Genomic DNA, 25,429 nt, shown 5'->3' with positions numbered 1-25,429 from the left:
CAATTTTAGCCGGGGACAGAAATGTAAATTCAATCCCAACCTAAATCTCTCTCTCTCTCTCTCTCTTCGTCTTCCCTAGCCGCTCCGCCTCTAAAGTCTAAACCCTCTTCCACTCCTCATCAAGGTACTTTTACTCTCTCTCTCTCTCTCCCTCCCTCCTTATCAAGGTACATCTGAGCACCGATCTTTGCTGGTTAGTGAAAAGTCATTTCAAAATTTCTGACTTTTTCTTGCTTGTTCTCTACTTATTATTATTTTTTTTTTAATTAGCACAATCAGCGCTGTTTGTGCTAACTGAATAAAATTTCTTTACACTTAAGGTTTGAGAGCCCAAAATCTGCATACAATACAATCTTAGACTCCAAAACACTAATCTCAGTCCAGTGTGGTTGGTTAATTCATCTCACAATTCAATTGCTCTCATTTTGTAGTGCCATTACTCAAAATTGTCTCCTTTGCATTCTTTAGGACGCTTCTCTTAGCTGGAGATGGCGACTAAATCTTCAAATGTAGCTAGTGAGTACCAAACTTTTTTTTTTATATAATAAATCTCTAGTTACTGTCAACTTCATTAACATATTAGGTAAATCAGGGATGATAAAATTAGAAATGCTAATTTACAAGAGGAGGGTTAAAATGCCCCCATTTTTTGTGCCTCCATCATGCCTCCATTTTTAAAAACTTAAATAACTCAAAGTTTAAAACTTAAACGTCAAAATAAAACCGTTGGATATGAACTATATCATTTTATCTATGCACATGTAAAAAATTATGGCATTTCAACTTTGTTTTGATTGTCATCTTGAGCTTGTAAAAATGTATACAAATGGGGATAATTTATAGACGTTGATTTTTCAACTTATTGATTCATATAAAAGCAAAATCAAAATGTGATAATTTTTTATGGGCACATAGAGAAAATAATATAGATTAGATCTAACGGTTTTATTTTGACGTTTAAGTTTTAAACTTTGAGTTATTTAAGTTTTTAAAAATGGAGGCATGATGGAGGCACAAAAAATGGAGGCATTTGAACCCTCCTCAATTTACAAAGACCCCAAAAGTTAGTTCAAGTAAGCTTAATGAAAACAAAATGAAAAAAATCATAGCTAGGAAAGTACCAATCTATGTCATTCAAACCATGCTTAAGGCTAAGATTTATTTTTATTTCTAATATGAATTTTGTTGGCATCAGCAAAACCAACAAAACCAGCAAAAAAGAAGGAAGTGAAGAAAGAAACAAAACTTGGTATGGCAGTGAAGAAAGATGACAACTTTGGAGAATGGTATTCTGAGGTTAGTTATGCTGTCATATGATATCTCTTAACAAACTTGGATGTTATATTATATAAACTCACTCAAAAGATATGCATGCCTTTTATAGTTAGTTCAGTTGTGTGTTTTCACTTTCAGGTTGTTGTGAACAGTGAGATGATAGAGTACTATGACATCTCGGGTTGCTATATTCTAAGGCCACAAGCTATTTCCATTTGGGAAACTTTGCAAGTAACTACCTCTGCTCTTCCTTTCATACTCTCTTCTCTTGTGTTGTCAGATTACAAATTCAACATTGAACCCCATCTGTCTTTTTTATAATTTTATTTTGGCAGGCATTCTTTGATCCAGAAATAAAGAAAATGGGCATAAAGAATGCTTATTTCCCTCTTTTTGTTACTGAGAATGTGCTACAAAAGGAAAAGGATCACATCGAGGGTTTTGCTCCTGAGGTTAGTTAACTCTTGGTTCTGATGTTTTTAAACACTAAAATGAAATGGTTGCAAAAATGAGAGTGGATTGATCTACAGGTGGCATGGGTGACAAAATCAGGGAAGTCAGATCTGGAGGTGCCCATTGCAATTAGGCCGACAAGTGAGACAGTAATGTACCCTTATTTTGCCAAATGGATCAGGGGACACCGTGACTTGCCTCTCAAGCTCAACCAGTGGTGCAATGTTGTCAGATGGGAGTTCAGCAACCCCACACCTTTTATCAGGTACCTTTCTTTCTGCAATCACACGGGTTTAATATATATTGAACCTTATTTAATGTCTGATTTGAGAATTGTTTTCAATTTTATAGGAGTAGAGAGTTTCTGTGGCAAGAAGGGCATACTGCTTTTGCAACAAAAGAAGAAGCAGATCAAGAGGTAGGTTTCTTTCTACATGCTTCTTTTATGCTAATTGGATTTTTTTTTTCTTCTAACCTCTGATGCATCACAATCTATTAGGTACTTGAGATATTAGAGCTGTATAGAAGGGTATACGAAGAGTATCTAGCTATTCCTGTAATAAAGGGGAAAAAAAGCGAACTTGAGAAGTTTGCTGGTGGTCTTTACACTACTAGTGTTGAGGTGCACCACTAATTCTTATTTCATTGTTAGTTGTATTTTTTTTTTTACTTCAACTGAGAATTACTGGTTTAATTTTCCCCTCCCTCCCTCCCTCCCCTAGGCTTTTATCCCTCACACGGGTCGTGGGATTCAAGGTGCCACCTCACATTGCCTTGGCCAAAACTTCGCCAAAATGTTCCAAATCAATTTTGAAGATGACAAGGGCGGAAAGGGAATGGTCTGGCAAAATTCTTGGGCCTATAGCACCCGTACCGTAAGTTCATCTTCTATATATATATATATATAAATAAATATATTCTCTTTGCATTTGATACCAGCCAGTGTAGTGTTGATACATATGGTGTCAGCCTAACAAGAACTGTGTTTTTTTGTCTAAAAAAATAAAGATTGGGGTGATGGTGATGGTGCACGGAGATGACAAGGGGTTGGTGCTGCCTCCTAAAGTTGCATCTGTACAAGTAGTAGTTATCCCTGTACCATACAAAGATGCTGACACTACGGCCATTAAGGCGGCATGTGAATCAACAGCGAATGAATTAAATGCTGCCGGTATGAGAGCTGATCTGGACACACGAGAGAACTACTCGCCAGGCTGGAAGTACTCTCACTGGGAGATGAAAGGCGTTCCTTTAAGAATAGAGATCGGACCCAGAGACCTGGAGAAAAGCCAGGCACGTATAGTGAGGCGGGACAATGGTGCAAAAATAGACGTGCCGATGGCTGAGTTGGTGGAGAAAGTGCAAGAGATTCTGATGAGCATTCAGGAAAATCTATTCAACATAGCAAAAGAGAAAAGAGATGCGTGCATTGAAGTGGTGCACACTTGGGATGAGTTCATGGCCGCTCTCAACAACAAGAAGTTGATCCTTGCCCCCTGGTGTGATGAGGAGGTATACATATACCTCTCTCTCTCTCTAGATCTCTCTCATCTTTTCCTGTTTTCTGACAAGAAATTGATCATGCACTGATCTAAAAATAATATATAAATTATAGGAAGTGGAGAAAGATGTGAAGGCAAGAACCAAGGCAGACCAGGGTGCTGCGAAAACATTATGCTCCCCTTTTGACCAGCCTGAACTCCCTTCTGGTTGGTTCCTTAATTACTCATTTTACCTCTTAAGTTCTCTCTTAATTTTCTCGTATCTTTTAATTTATTCTTTCTTTTTGTTAATATGTTTCTGACCGAATGGAACTTGTTCATGTAGGCACGGTTTGCTTTGCATCTGGAAAGCCAGCAAAGAAGTGGACCTACTGGGGACGGAGTTACTAATTTCAAGATTCACAAGATTGGTTTCGAATTGAGCTAAGCAATATCTATTTGAATTCAATTTTGATTGTTAGAATTAGATGAATTATGGTGTGTTTTTTTACTTGACGATGTTTGAATTAGCCGAAGTTTTTTTAAAGAGTTTTAGTTATCTATTTGTGTTTTCATTTCTGAGTTGTATGGGACAATTTTGTTTGACTAGGAAATATAGAAATTATGATCATTTTGATTTTGGTGCTCCGCAAATGTTAAAGTGTTTTGTGATGGAAGAATTTTTCAGTGTTCTTTTTCTGTGGATTCATATGCTAGAATTGGCCAATTGTGGTTGCATATAAAATGGTTTGATAGAGGAGCATCAACCAGAGATTAGATTATAAAGCTTTCTTCAACCTCTCATCTGCTAATTCAGAGTTACACAGTTTGCAAATTAATTAAGCTTTTACATGGCAAAGGGGACGGAGATTAAGGTTGACACCTATACCCCAAAAGCCAAACAACGAAATTTAGTTAGACACGTACTCGTCATATGCAAATTGTATTATCTTTTTAATCGATCTTGATTTTTTTTCCCTTTTTTAAATGTCATTCAAGGATTTTTTAATTGATTAGACACGTACTCGTCATATGCAAATTGTATTATCTTTTTAATCGATCTTGATTTTTTTTCCCTTTTTTAAATGTCATTCAAGGATTTTTTAATTGATTGATAATTGATCGGTCATTTTTCATTTTTTTCTATTTTTTATATCATTTAAAGAATTCTAGTTGTCATTTAATATGTAATTTGTATGAGATTTTTTATGAAAATGTGTCAAAAAATTAAAAAAAAGAAGAGGATCAAGTTACAACAAGTTACCACAATCATTTTTTACATTTTCAAAGTTCAAATCGTCAATCCAAATAGTTAGATGTGATTTCTACAATAAAATGTGCTTGGAGACCAAATTTTATATTTTTTGGAATTTTTTTACTATTTATTAAGATGGGGACAAAACTAGTCAAATTTAGACCATTGAATTTTATACCCATCTTAATAAATAGTAAAAAAAAATTTCAAAAAATGTAAAATTTGATCTGGAAGCACATTTTATTGTAGAGATCATGTTGAACGGTTTGGATCGACGATTTGGTCTTTGAAAATGTAGAAAATAATTGTGGTAACTTGTTGTAACTTAGATCCCTCCTCTAAAAAAAACATATGTTATTTATATTATAGATATTATTTAATATGTTATTTAAGTGTTATTTCTTATTTAGCCTAGATTTTTTCCTATGAAAATATGTTATTTTTATTATGAATATTTTTTTGTTATCATAAAATATGTTTCCTTGCAACGCACTAATACGATACTAGTAATATAATATATACATTGATTGAAATTTGATAAGATAATTATTTTTTAAAATCCTTGCAGTTTAAAATAAAAAATCAGTTTTTAATTTAATGAAAATTTCTTGTGAATACTAGATAATTGAGTGATTTGATCATAAACCCCTTCTTTAAATAAAAAAAAAGCTTGCAAAGGATAGATACTCTTCAATTTAAAAAAATGTGAATATTATGAGGAATAATGGTTGCAATAAAAACTAATATTGCTTAAATTTACCCGGACAAATTTTCTCTGTTACAAGTTATATAACTAACATTTAAGAAACTTACATTCCTACTCATCATTAAAGGGTATAAATTAACAAATTCAAATTTTTAATGAATTCGATCTTAGAACTCATTCACACCCTCAGATACTTTGCATGCTTCCCAAATAAATTATTTGCTTAAATTTTATGCTGAAAGGGAAAAACTATAATTATATTTCTATAATAAAATTGTTTACTATTATAATCTAATAGTAAAAATTGAAACTATTCTTAAAATAGCGCTAATATGATTGCAAAACTTAATATTATATAAAAAAATTATGTCCAAAAATAATAATTACAACTAATTTCAGTATTTACCAAAACTCAATTTAGTAATATTACTCTGAAAAAATGTATTTTTGAGAGAAGTGACATTTGATTTAATCCAAAACAAATAAAAATAAAACAGTTGTTGTTAGAATTATAACGGACCGGATATTTGTAACTATATTTTTAATTTCAGAAGAAAAAAAAAAAAAAAAAACTATATTTGGAGAGGGGACCTATTTCAACATTTTACAAGGGTATAATAGGGGTAAATATTTTAACAGAGCAGTTTTAGCTTCATGCAGCGCACAAACTATAGAGTAAAAGGGGCTGCATGAAGCCTAAACTGCTCTGTTAAATTCTTTACCCGTATAATAGATGAGCGAACCGAACTAAACCGGAAACGAACCGGAAGGCGAACCAAAAAGGAGAGCAGATATTTATAGAACCGAACCGCAGCTGTCAAACCTCAAACCGCATTTTCTCCCCAAATCGCGTTCTCATTTCTTCTTCTTCTTCTTTTCTTCTCGTCGTTTTATTAGGGTTTCCTTCTTTCATTTTGCCTTTTCATTTCTTCACCTCCTCTCTCTCCCTCTCTTTCTCTCTTCTCATCTCTCTCGCGCGCGCGTTCGACTCTCGCTCCAAGGTAAACTCCTCTTCTCTTTCTCTTTTCTCACATTCTCCCTTCACTTCACGCCACGCCGCCTCCCACGTTTTTATCTCTCTAATTTGTTTTTTCTTCTCTTATGCTATAATTTAGGGTTTCATTTTGTCAATTAATAGGTTAAAGTCTGGTATTAGGTTATACTAATATCGAAATCAAGAAACTGTTGGGTGAAAGGATCTATAGTTTTTCTGATTCGCATGCACCTTAGAAAACTTTTCTTTTGTTGGCTTATTTCTTTAATTTTTTGTACCAGAAACAACAAACTTAATTTTCTCATCAATTTAGGGTTTCAAGATTCTTTCTTCAAATATTTTAGCCTGCAATAATCATGAATATATGTTTCAAGATTGAGACCATAAACTATCTATAAAATATTCTCTGAAGTGAGATGGTTAGTCAGTCTAGTTTAATTTCTCTACAACATGTAAAGACAGTGCTGATGCAAATATTTGTTCTTTTTACATATATGCCAGTGAGCACCAACCCCCACCAACCAACCCCATCTTTTCAAAAGCACAAAGAAGAAAAACATCGACTGATTCTCTTGGTGCGTGCGTGTGGTGTTCCTTTGAAATTCGGGAGTGAATTGAATTATGCGACAATCATGGGCTGATCTTGTTGCAAGCGCCGATATCCCGGCGCATGCAACTGCAACCCCAACCGAAGCCAACGACTTCAGCATCCCTCCCACAGGCCCTGCCCCAAACTTGGCTGCTGTGGTTCCTGCTGCTGCCAACTCAAACTCAAACGTGGGCTCCACCTCAAACTCAAACCAGCGCCCTACCCGTAGTGCTTATGTGCCTCCCCATGCCCGCAACCGATCTCTAGCTCCGGAGCCATCCCCAGCTGCCGCAACCCCGGTCCCACAGCCCCATAACCGCACCCCCAGCTTTGGTGGCAATGCAAATGCTCCTCCCCCACGTCCTGCTGCCTATGGAGGCGCGAGTGGACCCCGTCCTCTCAGTGGTGGAGGTGGCAGTGGGTGGAATGCCCGGCCAGGTGGGTGGGACAACAACCGTCGTGACCGTGAACCAAACCCGTTTGCGAACGATGAACCGGTGGAACCTGTCTCAGTTGAGGAGCAAGAGCAACTGAATTCAGGCATCAACTTTGATGCGTATGAGGACATACCGGTGGATACCAGTGGTGAAAATGTGCCTCCGCCAGTGGCTACCTTCGCTGATATTGATCTGGGCAATGCACTGAATGAGAATATAAGAAGGTGCAAATATGTGAAACCAACACCGGTGCAGAGGCATGCCATACCCATTGCTCTGGCAGGGAGGGATCTGATGGCCTGCGCTCAGACTGGGTCGGGTAAGACTGCCGCCTTCTGCTTCCCAATTATTAGCGGCATCATGAGGGGTGGGCCCCCACCACGCCCTACCAGAGGAACCAGGACTGCTTATCCTCTTGCATTGATTCTCTCTCCTACTCGTGAGCTCTCTGCTCAGGTTTGTTCTTATGTTTCTCTTCCCAAGGATACTACATGTTCATTTATTAAGTTCATATGCAATTAAGAAGTCATTGTTACCAATGTTTTATGTTCACCCCATGTGTGTAACCTTTCAGGGCATTTGAGTCATGGGTGTCTATGTGTGTGCTTTAATAATATGTTTTATGAACTTTTCCTTTCCTTCTGATAATTCACTGTCTTGAATAAGCACCATTTTTTGAGTTCTTCCATTGCCAGATCTACTTATTTCACTTCATTGAATTTTCTTGATGTGGTGTTTTAGATACACGACGAAGCAAAGAAGTTTTCCTATCAGACTGGTGTGCGCGTAGTGGTTGCTTATGGAGGAGCACCTATTAACCAACAGGTTTGTTTCTTAAATTTAATACTGGTTTTATTTGTTAAGCTATACATAACAGCATAGAGTGGACAGCTGTGGCACATAAGGTAAATAAACTTATCTTTTACCTTAATAGGAGTAAAAGTAGTCAATTTCATGTGTTCTATGCCTGCAACTCAAAACTTGTTATGGCATTAAACAAACTCATCATATGAAGTGCTACTCTAACCAAATACACACGAGGTTTAATTTAAAGAGGAATGAATGCATCCAGTGATTGATTAATTTCATTGATTTGTTTATGTTGGGTGGTAGCTGAGGGAGTTGGAGAGAGGAGTAGAGATCCTGGTGGCTACACCGGGGCGGCTGGTGGATCTGTTAGAGCGTGCGCGTGTTTCTCTACAGATGATAAGATACCTAGCCCTTGACGAGGCGGATCGCATGTTAGATATGGGTTTTGAGCCTCAGATCCGCAAAATTGTCGAACAGACCGACATGCCATCACGCGGTGTCCGCCAAACCATGTTATTCAGTGCCACCTTCCCCAGAGAAATTCAGGTTTCTGATCATTCTTCTCTACTGTTTGTTATGATAGAACTTGTATGATGTAGATTTCAATGAAGCATATGTATGATAAGATCTTATAACATTGTAATAATAATGCAGAGACTGGCGTCGGACTTTCTGGCAAACTACATTTTCCTTGCTGTTGGGAGGGTGGGGTCCAGCACGGATCTGATCATGCAGAGAGTTGAGTTTGTCCAAGATACTGACAAGCGCAGCCACCTCATGGACCTTCTCCATGCTCAAAGGGAGAGTGGCTCTCATGGAAAGGTATTTACCTCTCTTGCATATTATTTCCTCTCGTCTTTTTGGGTTTCTTTGATATTAACTGACATTATTATTATTATTATTATTAATTCTGTGCAGCAATCTCTAACTCTGGTATTTGTGGAGACTAAGAGGGGTGCTGATGCACTGGAGAACTGGCTCTGTATGAATGGATTCCCTGCCACTTCTATCCATGGAGATCGAACACAGCAGGTATCAATCATGGATCATTCATTCATTCATTCATCATATCACACACATTCTCTCTCTCTCTCTCTGTTGCTAATGTTGACATCTATCCTATCGATAATAATTAAATAGGAGCGGGAGTATGCACTTCGAACATTCAAGAGCGGGCAGGCACCGATCCTGGTGGCTACTGATGTGGCGGCACGTGGTCTGGACATTCCCCATGTGGCCCACGTCATCAACTTTGACCTGCCGAATGACATTGACGATTATGTGCACCGCATTGGTCGTACCGGTCGTGCTGGTAAGTCTGGGTTGGCCACAGCCTTCTTCAATGATGGCAACGCCAACATTGCACGCTCCCTCTCTGAACTCATGCAGGAGGCCAACCAGGAAGTCCCCCCCTGGCTTGCCCGTTTCGCTGCTCGCTCCACCTACTCGTCAGGTGGTGGAAGCCGCAACCGTCGCTCTGGAGGCCCGCCTCGCTTTGGCAGCCGTGATTTCAGGCAACAGGGTGGTTCGTTCAGCCGAGGTGGCGGTGGCGGAGGAGACTATGGGGGTGGCTATGGCGGTGGTGGCAGCGGTGGTGGTGGCTATGGCAGCAGTGGCGGTGGTGGCTATGGTGGTGGAGGATACGGTGGGGGCGGCGGGAACAATCAAGGAGCTACCAGTGCTTGGGACTGACTGACTCTTGCTGCGATTTTCTTTCAGTTACAATATAAAAACATGTGGTTGTTGGGCTATGTTTTTACTTTGTTGTGTTGACGATGGTATAGAATTTTGGTTAGGTATTGTTGTCTGTTGGTCGTCGGTTGTTACTGTTGCATGCTTTGGTCATTTGTAGGCTGTTGTCAAATGTTCTTTCTGTGTCGATCTGATCTCTCCCTTTTTTTTGTTTTCCCTGTTTGTTGATCATTGGGGTCTGATCTCTCACATAATAATAAAGGGAAATTAATGAATGCATTGATGCTGTGGCACTTTTAGGGTTTTATAGAATGTATGTGAGGTGTGAGAGGGTGTGGTGCCAGCCAAGGGTTTTTCCTTTTTCTTTGGCTTTTCATTTCTTCTCTTTCTCTTTGCATTTTATTAGGACCCTTTTTTTATTGGGTTTGTTTGTGGGAAGTGGAAGTGGAAGTGGTTAGGCCACAGTAGTAGTGTTTGTTAGGTTTTCTTCCTTTTTGGTTTATGGGGGTGTACATTCCTTTGAGGTAGCTGAGGGAGAGACAAGGGGTACTTATTTCTTTTTTAGATTTGTCAGAGGGTCTTTAGCTGTAATTTACAACTGTTTTTCGTCTGATGATTATACTGTTGATTGTTCTGGTTAAGATGCATGTTTCCTTGGAATAATTCCCCTTTTTTTGGTTTCTCTTTGCTTTTTAACCATTTTTTAATATTTAACTATATATGTGGTTTCTACTGCTGCTATTATTGTATTTTTGCCAAATGTGCAACGCTTCTCTTAGGGGGGGTGTGTTTAGATGAAGACTTGGATTTGGATTAGTGAGAATAGTGAGCTAACTCAAATTTGAGATAGTGAACTAATCTAATTTAAGATTTTTAGTTAGAATTAGTAGAATAGCATGTTAACTCACAAAAGACAAATAAAAATAGGTTTTTTTTTTGCTAATTCAAACACATCTAAATGTAAAATAGTAATTCGGAATAGTAACTAACTCGAATTAGTACTATTCTTTGTCTCATCCAACCAAATGTACGTTTGGAGTTTTAATTAAACAGATTAATTTAATTTTGAGCAATGGTTTAAATAGCGTTTATCGCGAAATAGCGTACGGGTTAAAAAAATCGCGCTATGCTCAAATAGTGGCGCTATAGCGCGGAATAGCGCGCTATAGCGGCGCTATTTGGGCATAGCGCTATAGCGGCGCTATTTGGGCATAGCGCCATAGCTTTTTTGGTCGGAAAACGCTATAGCGCGCTATTTAAAACACTGATTTTGAGTATAGCATTATCTGCTCCCAAAAACCATCCCAATAATGAACATTCGTAGGAAAGAGTTCAAATGTTTATTTTCGTGCTATATAAAGAAAAGATTTTTTTTTAAAAGAATATAAATGTTGCGTGCGTGCGACTGTAATAGTAGATTTTTTTTTTTTTTTTTTCTTTGGAGTCTTTTTAAATCTGCAATTGTGACAAACTTACGTGGAATTGCCCAAGCAAAATGAATTTAAACGATTGAGATTAAAAACGGGAAAAAGAAATGGGAATTAAAAAAAAAAATAGTGTCCAAGCAAAATAGGAGGAAGATTAATTTATTCCTATTGGTTGGTTCCGATTAGGGCAGCCGTAGTTGCGATCATAAATTAGTGCATATGAATAAATAAATAAAAAAGTAAATAAATGAGAAAGGGACAATAAACGAAAAAGAGAAGATATGTTTGTTTAGTAAAGAGTAAAGAGTAAAGAGTAAAGAGTAAAGAAAATGAAATGAAATGAATTAAGAAAGAAGGGAAATAGAGAAAGGTCCAAAAGTCCACCGTTGCAACGCAGTCTGTCTTTTATTTTGATGGTTCTGGTTTGGTTTGGTTTGCGTGTTTCCAACGATCAATCAAGTCGCGTGGGCGGCATTCAGGCATCCCTCTTCTCTTCTCTTCTCTTCTCTATTCCCTACCACTTATATTAAAAAATAATATCTCTATTCCCTTCTCTTCTCCTCTTCTCTGGAGATTCCTAGGATTTAGGAATCTCTCTCTTCTTCTTCTTCTTCTTCTCTCTTTCTCCGCTCCGGACCCCGGTCTCCTCCTCCTCCTCGTGATTCTTTCTGTCGACGATCAACGCTAACACAGAGTTTAATTCCGCTTGCCCAATTCCACTTGTTCCAATACTCATAAATGGGACACTACTGTCATGAACAGAACAGGTAGGTAGTTCATGCTATTAGACACCCCACCACTTCTGATTTCTACTTTATTTAACTCATCATAATCATTATGGTTCATGAAACAAACACCCATCCGCCAAATGAGGAACCCAATACTACTTCGCCTTTGGCTAGATTGTCCATTCTCTCTTATGGCTCTGGTCACATGCTAAATGATATCACATCCTCTTGCTGGTTTACATATCTCCTCCTATTCCTCACTGATGTAGGTCTAACTCCAAGGTACATTTTTTCTTTTTATTTTCATTTTCATTTTCATTTTCAACTCCTCCTTTACATTTCTCTTTCTCATTTTCTATTCTCATCATTTTCATTTCAGAAATGCCGCAATTGTCATGCTTTCTGGTCAAGTTGCTGATGCCTTCACAACAATATTTGTTGGAGAGCTGGTACAAAAAAACTACTTTGCCTTCATTCTGAAATATATAATTTGCCACTTCCTATATACTAAATTTTATTGATGGCATTGCAGATTGATAGAATTGGGCATTTCAAGTTGTGGCATGCTGGTGGGTCCATTTTGGTGGCAATCTCATTTTCTTCGGTTTTCGGTGGATGTGTTCCATGTAAACTTCTCAAGTCCAATACGTCTGCACTGGAAACAATTGGATATAGTGTTTTTGCTGCCATTTTTAATGTTGGTTGGGCTATTACCCAAGTCTCCCACATGTACTTTCCTTCTCTACTTAATATTCTTCCCTAGCATTATTTTTTTTTATTTTTTTTCTTGGACACAAAAATGGTTCTACTTTTGTTACAATCCAAAATTGACTTCATTGGTTTTTTACTTAATTTTCAATGCCTATGTAGGGCAATGGTGAATTGTATCACGTTAAACCCAACAAGTCGGGTTTCTCTTGCAAGTTGTCGCAATGCCTTCACAATGGTACGTGAAAAGTTAATTGGGGGGGGGGGGGGGGTGTGTTAGGGGGTGAGTTCACGGATAGTGGTTGTCGCCTCTACAAAGAAATCTATATTCTGAATACTTTTGAGTGTCAATCTGCAAATTTCAATTCCAAATGTAAGCAAGTTTTCTCAGTTGTGGTATAACTTATCCTGACAGTTATCTCTCCTTTCTTAAATGCACAAGGTTTTACTGTCTAATTTCGTAAATCGCTTTTGTTTGATTTCTGAAGGTGGCAAATCTGAGTCTGTATGCGATTGCTTTATCAGTGTTTACTGTATTCAATAACACAGATGCAGCTAATATAATCTTACAGGTACTGATATCTTTTAACTTAATGCACTTGTTTCATTTTAAATAAAAATAAAATTTTGAGATAATTGATGTCTTTTACAAGTCAAAACCTATTAGTTAAATCCTTTTGTAAATCCGAACAGTATCGTTGGATCGCCTACTTGTCTATCTTTTTGGGTTGCTGCTTTGTGCTTGTCTTTCTCATCGGGACAAAAGAACCTCAGTAAGTTTTCTTCACTTGGCCTCTAAATAATGATCTTTCATTCAACAAATTTAGCTACCTTTTTTTAACTACTTTCTCATTTTATAGGTTGAAACAGCAAATTCAATCTAAGAATGTGTCTAGAATATCATGGGCTCACTGGTTCAAGAAGGCTTTATACTACCAAGTTGCTATGGTCTACATGCTTACTCGATTGGTCACTAATGTTTCACAGGTTTTGTTATCTTTTCCTCTATCACGGATCTAGACTGAGGCCATTTATTTGAATGCCAAATAGAGTACTAACTATACCTTTTCTTTTCTTTTCTTTTTTACTTTTTTGGCTCCAGTCGCTTCTTGCTTTTTATGTCATCAACGACTTGGGAATGGGTCAATCTTCTAAGGCCACTGTAAGCTTATATTTAGTACCAGTTAAGAGCTTCTAAAAAATTAATAAAGTTTGATACTGAATTTTTTTTTACTTATTATTTATCAGGTTCCAGCAATTATTTACATTTGTAGCTTTATCATATCAGTCATTCTACAGGTATGGAGGATTAATTTCTTACATTTATTTCTTAAATTTGTATTGTGCACTACTTCCTTTTTCTTTTTATAATACAGAATTAATTGTTTTTACTGTTTGAAGGAGATGAGATGGTCGAGTTGGCGAATTAAGAGCTTCTTCACAATTGGAGCAGTACTGTGGATAATTTCTGGCGTTGGTATTTTTATTTTACCCAGCGAATTGCATTACTTCGTATATGCTTTGTCAGTTACCATTGGAGTTGCTAATGCTTTGATGACAGTGAGTTGCACATCTTCTTATCATTTTTCTTTTGCTTCAGTAAATTACTATACTGTAAAGATTTCGTACTGCAACAGTATCGACACGACACGCACTAGCCATACCTTTGAATCAACTTCGGATACTTGTAGCCATTACTTGAAATGCTTTTAATGAATGGAAATTATTTTTTGTAAATCCAGTTAGCTACCATTGTTTCTTTTTTGGTTTTGTTTTGTGATTTTTGTGGTTGTAATTACAGGTGACGGCAATCAGCATGGAGAGTATACTGGTTGGAGAGGATCTCAACGGCTGCGCTTTTGTATATGGCTCTCTTAGCTTTACTGACAAGCTCTCATGCGGTATTGCCTTGTATGCTCTGGAGTCATACCAAGGTAACAATTATTTTTCCTGACTCAACTGGAAGTACTGATCTCTGTTGGCACTGACAACAGATATTTTCCTTTTTTTTTTTTGTGGGGGGGGGGGGGGGGGGTTCATTTTGGTTTTGCTGGTATTCCATTTGCTTAATTGGGGCCTGTAGCCAAAATCCAGTATTGATTGTTCATATTAGCAGAGACAATGGATGCAATTGGTGGTGACATTAAACCCTAGAGTTTTCTTGTTCATAATGATTTTAAATCCCTAGTTGTATATGGATTTTGTTGTGCTACTAAAACATACACAACAGGGCCCAAGTAAATGCTTGTAACATTAATTTTTTGTCAGTATTTTTCTCTGTTCTGATAGATATTATTATTGGAAATTAGTAAAATTTTATAAAAGTGATCCTTGTATTCACATTTTGATAATTGATCTTGCCCTTCTTGATTGTTAGAAATCAATTAACTTTTGCAATGCAAAAATCATTTAAATTAAGTTGGTCCATAATAAACTTGCTTTGATTTGTTTTGTTTTTGATGTATATGCAGCTACTCCAGATGTGAAAACCGATTGTTTGTTGGGACTAACTCATTCAGTTACAAGACTTGGTTTTGGGCTACTTCCATCGGTTTGTGCTTTCATTTCGATTGTGGTGACTCACACTATGGATCTTCAGCATCGCCACCACCCGAATCCTTTAGTAGAACCCCTTCTAGTGTAAGTCTATATATAACTTAACCTCATCTCTAGGAATTGGAGGTCACTTCTTATTATCTTTGACACCAATAGACACAAGTACCAGCTAGTCATAACTTGTAACAGAAAATCCAGTTGGATCTTTCATTTTTATGCAAGTACAAACTCGGAGAATTCGGTTTCTCCTGCATGATGTATATCAATACCATTTAATTTCCTAATTTTTTTTTTCAATTATAGTAATAATACATGGAGATTTACTGGAGATATTTTACCTATATTTTTTTTTACACTGAAACGAGACAGCATACTTGAGATCATTTGACAAGAAAACTCAACAATATATCAAGTAATAACACAAAAAGAGTAAATGATAGAATAATGAAAGTTTATACAAATGCCCCTATTCTTATTATCTATAAATTTTAAGCCTCTCTGATGTCTTCAATAATGGCAAAATTAATTAACAAATGCGCGTAAGAAAATTAGTATCTCGGCGGAAGGAAACGAGGTAGTGGTGAGAAACACTGAGAGACCGGCCATGGCGAAATACCAGAGATGTTGAATCTGAATCTGACCAGGATAGCAACTGTGCATATTAGTACTACTGTGATTACTGTGACAAGCACAGGCCAGAGGCTTGTTGGAGAAACCAGGTACAATCCGCTTACAAATGCTACTGTTGTGGTAACATATGCAAAACCCAAGAGCATCCGTGCCAACGCTTTATATTCCTCCCGTATGTAAGTTGCTGTGAAGCACACGGCAAGGGAAGACAGCATAGCTATGGTGCATGTTACCAGGAATACCTTAAAAGGAACTTGTTTTGTTGCGAGGCCATTATAATTAGCAACACTACTGTATCCTGCTGCAGACACGCGCACAGTAGAGAAAACAGCTATAAAGGTGATTGTGATGATTAGAATCGCAACCAGAGAAGCGTTCTTTGTGTACTTATCCTGCAGCATCAAGTAGCCCGTCTTCTTTTGTTCTTGTTGGACATGGCTTAGGTTCATCATCTTCTTCTTCGCTTTATGTTCTGACTGGTCTGATGCATGGAAGCAGATTTGATGCAACAGCAAGGCGTAGGCATCGTTCTGCACAAATTAATTAAGCAAATTAGAGATCGATTGATCGAGATTGATGGAAATAAAAATTAACTAATAATCAAAGACAATCGAGATCGACTAATAACTTACCCATTTGCTAGTGTTGTACAAGTCGTTTCTACTATAGACTAGGTCAACTGCACTCTTGTTATCAGCAGTGACAGTGGTACAATCTTGTGCCTTGTGGTTTAACAGAGGTCTGAGAAGCTCTGCATTGCACATGCCAGCAGCACAATGCAGCGGAAGCTTTCCGCTCAAATCTGCTTGGTTGATTAGCCTTCGGAACCGAGGAGTGCTAAGGAGGTATGTGACCATCTTGGGATGCTCCTTTTCGATGGCTCGATGAAGTGCATTCACTCTATTCATTCCGTTGCGGTAATAAGCAGAATCGGGGCAGCGGGTTGCGATCTCTTTTGCAATCTCTACCCTCCCGAGGCTCACTGCCAATATAAATGGGCTATGCATACACTCGTGTGAGTCGTTGTCTTCTTCTTCTTCGCCCTCGCTGCTGCAGACCCCACAATTGATGTAAGCAAGGCTGGGATCGTGCCTCATGAATGTTTCAACCATCTCAAGGTTATCAATCGCTACAGCAAGAGTCAGAGGAGTGTGTCCGTTGCACAGTCTAGACGCTAGGTGCGGCCGTTTCTTCAACAGCTTGTTAACTATTCCTGATGCATAAAATTAAGACCAGAAAAATGTTACTTACTTTAGAATGAATATAATTAAATTTAATTTAATTTAAAGAGGAAATTAACATCTGTCATGTCATTGCCTATTTGTTGAGCTACCACGGCGGAATGCATGGCTGTAGTATTTGCGGGGCCTTCATCTGATGACTCAGGAATTGCGAGCAGTTCCTCTACGACATCTGGATATCCTCGTCGGCATGCGATATGCATAGGTGACTCGCCATTTTTGCTGACTTGGCATGACAGACGGACAGCAGTCTCCTGATGATCACGCATCTTATCTAAAATATGCAGCGCTACATCTCGATCAGGCATGCTACGCAGTGCATGGTGCAGTGCATTTTGACCGCACAAATCTGCCATCTCAAGCATCTCACATAGGTGATTTCGAGGTAGTGCTCTCTCTAAATCATGATCAGGCGGTTCCCTTGAGCTCGCAGCAGCAGCAGCAGCTATCAGGATTTTAGCGATGGAGCTGTTGCCGGCCATCAGAGCTGTAATCAGTGGGGTCTCTCCGTCATTGTTTAGGCTGGTGAGGAGCGACGGTTCTCTAAAGAAGACCTTCCTTGTGAAGGTTTCGTGGCTGAGCATCACGGCTAGGTGGAGGGCTGTATTTCCGTACGGAGTCTTATCCTTGAGAATATCCGGGCCAACAAGTTGGTCGTACAGATAATCAAATAGCCCGCAATTACCAGATCGACATGCCTCCAGTAGCCTCGGATGCATGCCAGTAGGCCGCAACGACTCATCATTCACAGCCTCTGACGTTGCGCTGCAGGATGGATCGCTGGTTAACTCTATTCCGGCCATACTAGCTAACTAACTAACTAACACACTAATTAACTAACTAGCAATAAGTAAGAGGTTTCGAACTTTCGATGGATAGTAGCCTGGACAAGTTTTTGTTTTATATACAAGTTAATTAGTACTAGTTAATTATATGCTGAATATATTACTGGTAATTTGATGCATGGATTTTGTATTATATATTATTATATGCTGAAGAGCGATGATGAGTTTGTTGGGTTGGAAGCACGTCTACACGTCTACATATGATATATATATGCATGATCTCTCTGTGCGTCAACAGATCTAGAGAGGCTCATCAGCATTTACTTACTTGTACATGAATACATGATATACATCCTACGTAGTGATCGGTTTTCAATTGGATTCGTTGTTTGATATCAATTCGATATATCAAAAACCTAAGCACATGACTTCAAGTAATAATTCCTAACCGTTGAAATATATCCATCTACTCAATGAGTAATGCATTTATATGTTAAATTTATAGGATACTTTTATGTATCCATTTTTCATCATTTTTTACTACTTAATAGTTATTTTTTTTATATAAGTGGTATGAACCATCTGTTTCATTTACTTTATACTAAATTAAATTGAAACTTTATAAATTTGTAAACGCTAAACTTTTAAAGTAAATCGATTTTAACAGTTGTTGAATTCGTCGTTTTAAATTTATCCGATATATTTTAAAATTAAGTTTACAAAGGATTTGATGAGCTCCAAGAACACGCTAATTATACTCATATGATTTTTTTTATTATGTATATGTATGTATGTATGTATGTAATTAAATTGATAAGCTAACATTAATATTACTATTTATACTTCAATACTTGGGAGTTGCACTTGCAGCTATATACTATAGTCGGTGAAATGAACAAATATTAATTATAGCACGCCGGTGCATGCATGCATCACAAAACCAGTATTAAATAAGATGATGGACCCTTCATGGCCATAATTATAAAGGCAAAAAAAACAAAAAACAAAAGGGTCATCTTCAAGCAAGTGTACCTATTAATTATTTAATTAATTTGTTTTTCCAAATAAAAACTATGCCAAAAGAAAGAGATATGGTTCCAGGAACATTTGTTCGAATATAAAACCATGGATATATAGATTACATTTTGTATGCATGCATATCTGTTTGTGCAAATACGTGTTTGCTATTAATTTTATACCACAGACATATACATATATAGAACTAGAAGTTCACCGAGATTCTTGATGAACTCAAATCTAAAACTTATCAAATCGGTTTCAAATAACAAATTCAAATCATTAAAACCTGTCTACCTTACGAGTGATGCGTCTAAATGTGAAAATTTTAAACATTCAAATTAATTTAGTATAAAGTCAAGCGGTTAAAATTAGAAGGTTAATAAATTAATTTTAATGCATTCATTCTTTGAACGTTTTTTGACGACTTGTAAGGCAGGCGGCGAATTTGTCATTCGAAGCCGATTTGATGGGTTTTAGACTTGAGTAATTGAGTTTGAGCTGTCATATACAGTAATTAATTGTGGATCGAGAAGAGCTCTGGCAATGGAAGCAGGCATACTATATTAATTATTATTTTTTATAATCGTAACTTCGTTACAAAGGTTGAGAGGATATGGAGTTTTTCAATAGACAACTTGTTCCTCTCCGCAACAAATTGCAATTATTTTATAGAGCTAGATTAACAAATTCTCATTGGATGCAAAAAAAAAAAATATATATATATATATATTTGTAATCTATATAATAATTACCATTTCAGATCCACTACTGCTATATATGTCAAGGAAAAATATTTTTTCATTAAAGGGCCACATGGTTACACATGTCAATAACATTTTAATTAATTTCTCATTCCTTTCTTTCTTCCTTTTTCCTTGACATGTATTTTTCAATTCCCTAAATATTGAAAAATGGTTGGTTAGCCAAATTTCTCATTCCTTTTTCCTTCACTTCTTATTATCTTTGACACCAACAATAGATCTAGATCTCGTCATAACTTGTAACAGCAAATCTAGTTGGATTTTTCATTTACATGCAACTATTGTTAATAAATTCCAAACTTTTAAACATGCTTTCATTAGCTATACTATTTTATTTTTGACAAATTGAACTTTTTATCTAATAGATAATTTAAGATGGTAATTTAAACCTAAACAAACTTCACTTAAATTAAAAATTTCCAATAAAGAAAACACAGAACAAATTACAATCTGAAATCAATTATATAAATGCAGCTTTCAAAAATAATTAATCTTCACATCTCCAAGTTTTTATTATTACAAAACAACGATATGTACAACAAAGGAGGAGGCTATATATGTACAATTAATTATACATATACAATTACTAAATAGTCTCTACAATACAATACAATACTATACAAGAGACAAAAAAAAAATGCTCAAATTACGACTTCTCCTGAAATTTGCACCTCTCAAAATTCCAATATCCTTTGGGCCAAAATTTTGAGTACAAAATTCCAATATCTTTCTTTTCAGGATCAATTTCAAATAAATATCTCTTTTTCTAATGATTTTTGTGATTCAGGGTCACTTTCAAATAAATATCTTTCTTTTTCTAATGATTTTTGTTATTTAAATTTACATCAGTACCTCTCAAGTAAGGGAACACAGCCACTGTTCAAAAAATTCATTGCTCTCTGCACAAAAATATAAAAAATAAAGAAGCATTTAAATTACACGTCATAATTTTTTATACTAAATTTACAAAGTACTGCATAAATTGTTACAGGAAATCAATTTTGTTTTTTTTTTGGCTCTTTACCAACATATACCAATTTCGCTTGGTACCAGACCAGTACATACTGGTACCAGTACCAGACAGAAATTTTGTCCTCTTTTTCTATTTTGAAAATGTGCAGACAAAAGTTTAGTTCATTCAGGGTCAGTCAGCTAATGCACTAATACTGGTACTGGTACTGGTACTGGTACCGGTACCAGTAGTATGTAACTAGTTACAAAGTAGCAATGTAGTCTGGTTGATGCTTTCAATTTGGTAATTTACAAATATCTGACCTGACAGTCCCTCTCGGGTCGGGATTGCCACAGCGAACCGGAAACCCGCATTGGTCCTGTCCACTAACGGGTACGGGTTAGCATGGCCGGTTGTATAACACGGCACCAAAACCGCAAAGCTATCCTCCGAGTCATCATCATCACTGTTACAAAAGTCATTCGGATGCGGTTCAAGCCACCCAATAGACCAATCGGATCCATCCGATTCAGAACCCGATAAGCAGCCTCCACCATCAGATGGAACGATAACCATGTCGTGCTCCTTGTCCATGCTCTTCTCCTTTGAGTTGCTTCGCTTCTTTCGGTTTCGGATCCTGGTGGAAGCAGGTCGGGCGGATGGGAAATCTGTTGATGGAGGTGATTTGGGGCATCTCTTGCGGGGCTTTGCATCTCCGTTTAATATCCAGTGCGATAAGCGTGTCAATGCTATCGCCATTAGATTTTTACTTGTTGATTGAATTTCAATTTGAAGTTGGTTCAATAAAATGATCAGATTCAAAAAGAACAAAACTTTGGAAAAATAAAAAAAAATTCAATGAATCAACTGGAAATTTTCTCACTTGAGAGCTGGATTATACAGATTAGAACAAAAAGAGAGAGAGAGAGGAGAAGAGAGAAGGAGAGAGAGAGGAGAAGTGTAAAAAAGATTTAAAAGGTCGCCTTCAGGCTTTTAATTAGTAGAATAATTTGAGCGGCCATTTTTATTAATAACCCAAAAAAAAAAGTATTTACCAAAATAACCACAAAATCAGAATTTTTCGAAAAATAACCAAACCGCCGGGATTACGGGCGGTCCTGTTCCATAGCAGACCGTCAGGAACCTGGGCGGTCTACTAGGGAACTGCTGGTGTCCCTGGCGGTCCACTAGCTGTCTTATACACACGCTTTCTCTCTCCAGCACACAGTGTATTCATTTGTTAAACCATAGAGAAGAAAGAGAGAGCGATTTTGACGATTTTGAAGCGATTTTAGACGATTTAGAGGTGATTGCTACAGGTATTTTATTTTTTATTTAATTATTTTCAGTTTAATTTTTAATTAATAATTATTATACCCGCAGTCTGTAAATACTATAAATTAGTCTTTAATTAATATCATAATTAACTTTTAAATTGCAAAAAAGAATGAATCTATTATACTGTAATTCTTATGAATTTTTTTTAAAATGTAATTTGTTAAGGAAAAAATGCTGGTTGCACTGTACGTGGGCGGTAAGCTAACTAAGGGTGTAGAGGGCGTGTATTACTCGAAAGATGCCTCATTCGTCTTGCAAGTTAATGAAAGAACCACATTTATTGAACTTAAGCAACTAGTATACGAAAAGACTGGTGTAAACCCCAACCGGTATGACTTAGAATTGGCTACCTGAATTGACACACAACGGGCTGGGGGGGGGGGGGGGTAGACCTTACTTTGTGAGTTTTCCTATAACAGATGAGGAGTTGTGGAAGGCTGTGTACCAACAATTTGAGTCTAGGGGGGTCGCGATGATAGACTTATATTCCAGGAGGGTTCCCCAGGCCGGGGCTAGACCTTTTAGTGCGGTTGGGGCTGGACCTTCTAGGGCTCCCCCTGCTGGACCTTCAGGTTATGACAATTCGGCTTATGACAGCCAGGGGTACCACCACTCCCCTCATGACAACCAGGGGTACCACCACTCCCTTCATGACAACCAGGGGTACCACAGTCCCTGTTATGACAACCCGGGGTACCATAACTCCCGTGAGTTTACTGAAGTTGTACCACCACCACCACCACCACCACCCAGGCAGGCACCCATAATCCCTACATTTCCAGCTATACCAGAGTCAATACCAGTACAGTTATCCGTTAATCGAAATGATACTAATATTGATGTTGATGCTATTGATGCCATACCGGAAAGAGAAATGGAAACTGGAGATGAATACCAAGGAATTTGAGAATCTGATGACTTATCAGATGGTGATGCAAATGTACTAGGTTTGTCCAGGGAAGAAAAATTCCCAATCAGAGGTCGGGGGAATGGGCATCTGGTCGCCACATTCAACGATACCACAGCTTTTGAAGATGCTGACATTAGTTTCTTTGGTCCTCCTGTTGTATACAATCGTGAACTTGCCCCAGGGCAACTTTATACCAACATAGATGAACTTGTAAAGAAAATCCATGAGACTCATGTTCACGGCAACTGGGAATGTATATTACAAAAAAGGGAATAAAAAAGATTGGTTGTGATATGCAAAAATGCCCCTCGTTGCGAGTTTCGCCTTTATGCAACCCCTGCGGGTTCGAGGGAAGCATAGATAATTAAAAAGTGTGAACCACCTCATACATGCAAGTCTGCGTCCACAATGACAGACCATTCAAATCTGACAGCATCACTAATTGCCGATGCAATTGAGGCAGACATTAAGTTGGACCCATCGATGAGCATCAAGGCGGTGGCTATGGCCGTCAGACACAAATACATACACGTAATCCCAAAATATAACAGGTTGTGGAGAGGTCGTGAACTTGCGATTTGCAGAATATTCGGTAGTTGGAAGGATTCATACAACTATCTGGCACCATTGCTCCAGGCCATGGCAAGTACAAATCTTGGCACTGTATTTCAGCGGTAGCATGACCCCATTTATGACAGTAATAGAGTACTAATAGAGGGAGTTCAACAATTCAAGGGCATAGCATGGGCTTTTGGTCCTTGTATCCAAGCTGTGCCATTCATCAGACCCGTTATCAGCATTGATGCATGCTTCATGTCTGGCCGTTACGAGGGAGGCTATGGATAGCATGTGCATATGATGCTGAGAACCAGCTGTTGCCTTTGGCGTTTGCAATTGTTCAGAAAGAGGAAGGTGAGAACTGGGGATTCTTTATGCAGTTTTTAAGAAGACGGGTGGTTGGGCCAACAAAGTTTTTCTCTGTAATATCAGACCAGCACAAAGGAATAAAATATGTTTTTGATCGTGAAGAATACGGTTGGTCAACACATACTGGCGAGTGTGTGCACAGGTTGTGTATGCAACACGTTGCGGAGAACCTTAGCAAGGCAACCGGACACGATACATGGGTCCTAGAAACATTCAGACGTAATTGCAAAAAGAAGAAGCCGAGAAGGGTGGAAGAGATGAGTAGAGAATTTGCAAAGGTATGTGTTTGTTAATTGTTTACATGTCTTATTGTACTTTGTGGACATATTTTTATTTTAATTGTTTACTTATATTATTTTATTTCCTTATTTATATGTAGTATATGCCGAAAGCAAATCTCTACTTAATGAAGGTGGGCAAAAATAATCCCAGAGATGTCCAAGAGCCACCAGCATACGAGAAAATATATCAAGCACGTGATGGAGGTTATCGTTGGGGAATTATGACCACCAACGGTTCTGAATCGCTGAAAGCAGTCTTCAAGGAGAGTCGGACGTTGCCTGTGGCTGCAGTTGTAGAAGACACTTTCTACAAGTTAAATACCTGGTTTCAGGAACGACGTGCTAAGGCCGCAGAATTAATAAAGATGACCCAATCATCTAGTAGCCAAGGGTCTACAAGTACTGCCGCACCTGCAGCTGGCACCAGAAAATCTTCTCGTCTATTGGGTTTATTCCGACGTCGTGAAAGATGAACTTATTATTTTGCTTGGGTGAACTTATTAATTCGGAGATAAATGATAAATTGTCTGACAAGATGATAAAATACATTAAGAAACATCTCACAACGGAAAAACTAAATTGACGAATTTAAAATCCTATTTCTTAGCAGTCGGCTTCTTACCAACTGACTTCTTAGCAGCCGGATTCTTAACAACAGTATTCTTAGCCGCCGGCTTCTGATTGGTGACACTCGACGATGTGCTCGCCTTACTAGTATAAGTACATGGAACAAAGTTTGGGGTTGGAGGGTCTTCATGAATTTTTTTTTTTCAGACCATATCCATATGGATTTTCAACAAAGTCATCGTCTGAAAGGGGTGGATTTTCAATGGGATATTTGACACCAACTCTTTTCAAAAGAAGTATTGCATTACAGTGACATTTGACAGCATGAGTACCTCTTTCGCTATTGTCCATCATGTTCAACAGAACCACAAACATAGACTAATTGTACAGTAAACATAGACTAATTATAAAATAATTACAAAGGAATGAAAAAAAAAATTACATGTAGATTTAGTCGTCTTTAGTTGTCTGAAATCGCCCAAACAATCGCCTGCGCTCGTTCTTTCTCCTTCTTTGCAGTGTGTGCTGGAGAGAGAAAATGCTAGTTTTGTAGGACAGCTAGTGGACCGCCAAGGATACCAGCGGTCTAGTCCCTGGCGGACCGCCCAGGTGCCTGGCGGTCTGCTATGGAAGTGGACCGCCAGCAACCCTGGCGGTTTGGTCATATTTCGTGCGGCCATTGTTGCCGCATTAAATTGTCACATGGACCTCATTGATTGTTTTAATAATTAATTAATATGCACTATTTATAAGCAGCTATCTTCAATAAGTGATTGAGTTTAAAGAATGTTTTTTCTCAAGTTTCAAACGTAAGAAGCTAGCTCACGAACATTATTTATTTATAGAAATATATATACTGGGATTTAAACTTTCAAATTATGTTAACATAAACAAAATAGGCTAACA

At 37.7% G+C, this 25,429-nt stretch overlaps 6 protein-coding genes across 9 annotated transcripts; 3 read left to right on the top strand and 3 right to left on the bottom strand.

Moving 5' to 3' along the window:
- Window positions 1-119: 119 nt before the first annotated feature.
- Window positions 120-3,881, top strand: LOC144545167 (proline--tRNA ligase, cytoplasmic-like). Of its 3 annotated transcripts, XM_078293754.1 has the most exons (12): window positions 120-193; window positions 469-516; window positions 1,196-1,296; window positions 1,414-1,506; window positions 1,611-1,727; window positions 1,806-1,993; window positions 2,080-2,146; window positions 2,228-2,350; window positions 2,451-2,603; window positions 2,737-3,240; window positions 3,344-3,437; window positions 3,556-3,881. In XM_078293754.1, the coding sequence occupies exons 2-12, from the start codon at window positions 489-491 to the stop codon at window positions 3,618-3,620; spliced, it is 1,533 nt and encodes a 510-aa protein (XP_078149880.1). In that variant the 5' UTR covers window positions 120-193; window positions 469-488; the 3' UTR covers window positions 3,621-3,881. The 3 variants fall into 3 exon arrangements, with proteins under 3 accessions (XP_078149880.1, XP_078149879.1, XP_078149882.1); XM_078293753.1 differs by lacking the exon at window positions 120-193 and having other exon boundaries at window positions 432-516; XM_078293756.1 differs by lacking the exons at window positions 120-193; window positions 469-516 and having other exon boundaries at window positions 1,394-1,506.
- Window positions 3,882-5,998: 2,117 nt separating this feature from the next.
- LOC144545166 (DEAD-box ATP-dependent RNA helicase 37-like) lies at window positions 5,999-10,355 on the top strand. 2 transcript variants are annotated; one of them, XM_078293751.1, is made up of 7 exons: window positions 5,999-6,171; window positions 6,666-7,646; window positions 7,932-8,015; window positions 8,304-8,546; window positions 8,655-8,822; window positions 8,919-9,032; window positions 9,141-10,355. In XM_078293751.1, the coding sequence occupies exons 2-7, from the start codon at window positions 6,786-6,788 to the stop codon at window positions 9,690-9,692; spliced, it is 2,022 nt and encodes a 673-aa protein (XP_078149877.1). In that variant the 5' UTR covers window positions 5,999-6,171; window positions 6,666-6,785; the 3' UTR covers window positions 9,693-10,355. The 2 variants fall into 2 exon arrangements, with proteins under 2 accessions (XP_078149877.1, XP_078149878.1); XM_078293752.1 differs by having other exon boundaries at window positions 6,024-6,171; window positions 6,670-7,646.
- A 1,488-nt stretch (window positions 10,356-11,843) lies between these two features.
- LOC144544934 (uncharacterized) lies at window positions 11,844-15,395 on the top strand. Its single transcript, XM_078293493.1, has 12 exons — window positions 11,844-12,129; window positions 12,227-12,296; window positions 12,380-12,576; window positions 12,718-12,793; window positions 13,044-13,127; window positions 13,249-13,328; window positions 13,416-13,542; window positions 13,658-13,717; window positions 13,804-13,854; window positions 13,957-14,115; window positions 14,357-14,489; window positions 15,027-15,395. Exons 1-12 carry the CDS (start codon window positions 11,957-11,959, stop codon window positions 15,197-15,199), a joined length of 1,383 nt encoding a protein of 460 aa, XP_078149619.1. The 5' UTR covers window positions 11,844-11,956; the 3' UTR covers window positions 15,200-15,395.
- A 135-nt stretch (window positions 15,396-15,530) lies between these two features.
- Window positions 15,531-16,983, bottom strand: LOC144544935 (uncharacterized). Its single transcript, XM_078293494.1, has 2 exons — window positions 16,374-16,983; window positions 15,531-16,271 (listed from the first exon to the last, which is right to left on the bottom strand). The coding sequence occupies exons 1-2, from the start codon at window positions 16,851-16,853 to the stop codon at window positions 15,660-15,662; spliced, it is 1,092 nt and encodes a 363-aa protein (XP_078149620.1). The 5' UTR covers window positions 16,854-16,983; the 3' UTR covers window positions 15,531-15,659.
- A 31-nt stretch (window positions 16,984-17,014) lies between these two features.
- Window positions 17,015-17,785, bottom strand: LOC144545041 (uncharacterized). Its single transcript, XM_078293593.1, has one exon. The coding sequence runs from the start codon at window positions 17,783-17,785 to the stop codon at window positions 17,015-17,017; it is 771 nt and encodes a 256-aa protein (XP_078149719.1).
- A 2,403-nt stretch (window positions 17,786-20,188) lies between these two features.
- Window positions 20,189-21,444, bottom strand: LOC144545080 (uncharacterized). The gene is made up of 2 exons (XM_078293635.1): window positions 20,824-21,444; window positions 20,189-20,447 (listed from the first exon to the last, which is right to left on the bottom strand). Exons 1-2 carry the CDS (start codon window positions 21,257-21,259, stop codon window positions 20,404-20,406), a joined length of 480 nt encoding a protein of 159 aa, XP_078149761.1. The 5' UTR covers window positions 21,260-21,444; the 3' UTR covers window positions 20,189-20,403.
- Between the last annotated feature and the right edge of the window lie 3,985 nt (window positions 21,445-25,429).

The sequence above is a fragment of the Carex rostrata genome, chromosome 27, assembly GCF_964058835.1.
Source record: "Carex rostrata chromosome 27, lpCarRost1.2, whole genome shotgun sequence".
Classification (NCBI taxonomy): Eukaryota; Viridiplantae; Streptophyta; class Magnoliopsida; order Poales; family Cyperaceae; genus Carex; species Carex rostrata.
The sequence above is the reverse complement of the archived record's forward strand: the minus strand, read 5'-3'. Positions and strand labels throughout refer to the sequence as shown.

Excerpts from the sequence above, each read along its gene's own strand:
- LOC144545167 (XM_078293754.1), top strand. The coding sequence starts at position 489 with ATGGCGACTAAATCTTCAAATGTAGCTA. Across the intron at positions 1,728-1,805 it reads TCGAGGGTTTTGCTCCTGAG|GTGGCATGGGTGACAAAATC; the intron begins GTTAGTTAACTC and ends ATTGATCTACAG. Across the intron at positions 3,438-3,555 it reads CCAGCCTGAACTCCCTTCTG|GCACGGTTTGCTTTGCATCT; the intron begins GTTGGTTCCTTA and ends TTGTTCATGTAG.
- LOC144545166 (XM_078293751.1), top strand. The coding sequence starts at position 6,786 with ATGCGACAATCATGGGCTGATCTTGTTGCAAGCGCCGATATCCCGGCG. Across the intron at positions 8,547-8,654 it reads CCTTCCCCAGAGAAATTCAG|AGACTGGCGTCGGACTTTCT; the intron begins GTTTCTGATCAT and ends ATAATAATGCAG. Across the intron at positions 9,033-9,140 it reads ATGGAGATCGAACACAGCAG|GAGCGGGAGTATGCACTTCG; the intron begins GTATCAATCATG and ends ATAATTAAATAG.
- LOC144544934 (XM_078293493.1), top strand. The coding sequence starts at position 11,957 with ATGGTTCATGAAACAAACACCCATCCGCCAAATGAGGAACCCAATACT. Across the intron at positions 12,130-12,226 it reads GATGTAGGTCTAACTCCAAG|AAATGCCGCAATTGTCATGC; the intron begins GTACATTTTTTC and ends TTTTCATTTCAG. Across the intron at positions 12,577-12,717 it reads ATTACCCAAGTCTCCCACAT|GGCAATGGTGAATTGTATCA; the intron begins GTACTTTCCTTC and ends ATGCCTATGTAG.
- LOC144544935 (XM_078293494.1), bottom strand. The coding sequence starts at position 16,853 with ATGGTTGAAACATTCATGAGGCACGATCCCAGCCTTGCTTACATCAAT. Across the intron at positions 16,272-16,373 it reads TGTACAACACTAGCAAATGG|AACGATGCCTACGCCTTGCT; the intron begins GTAAGTTATTAG and ends TAATTTGTGCAG.
- LOC144545041 (XM_078293593.1), bottom strand. The coding sequence starts at position 17,785 with ATGGCCGGAATAGAGTTAACCAGCGATCCATCCTGCAGCGCAACGTCA.
- LOC144545080 (XM_078293635.1), bottom strand. The coding sequence starts at position 21,259 with ATGGCGATAGCATTGACACGCTTATCGCACTGGATATTAAACGGAGAT. Across the intron at positions 20,448-20,823 it reads GACCCGAGAGGGACTGTCAG|AGAGCAATGAATTTTTTGAA; the intron begins GTCAGATATTTG and ends ATTTTTGTGCAG.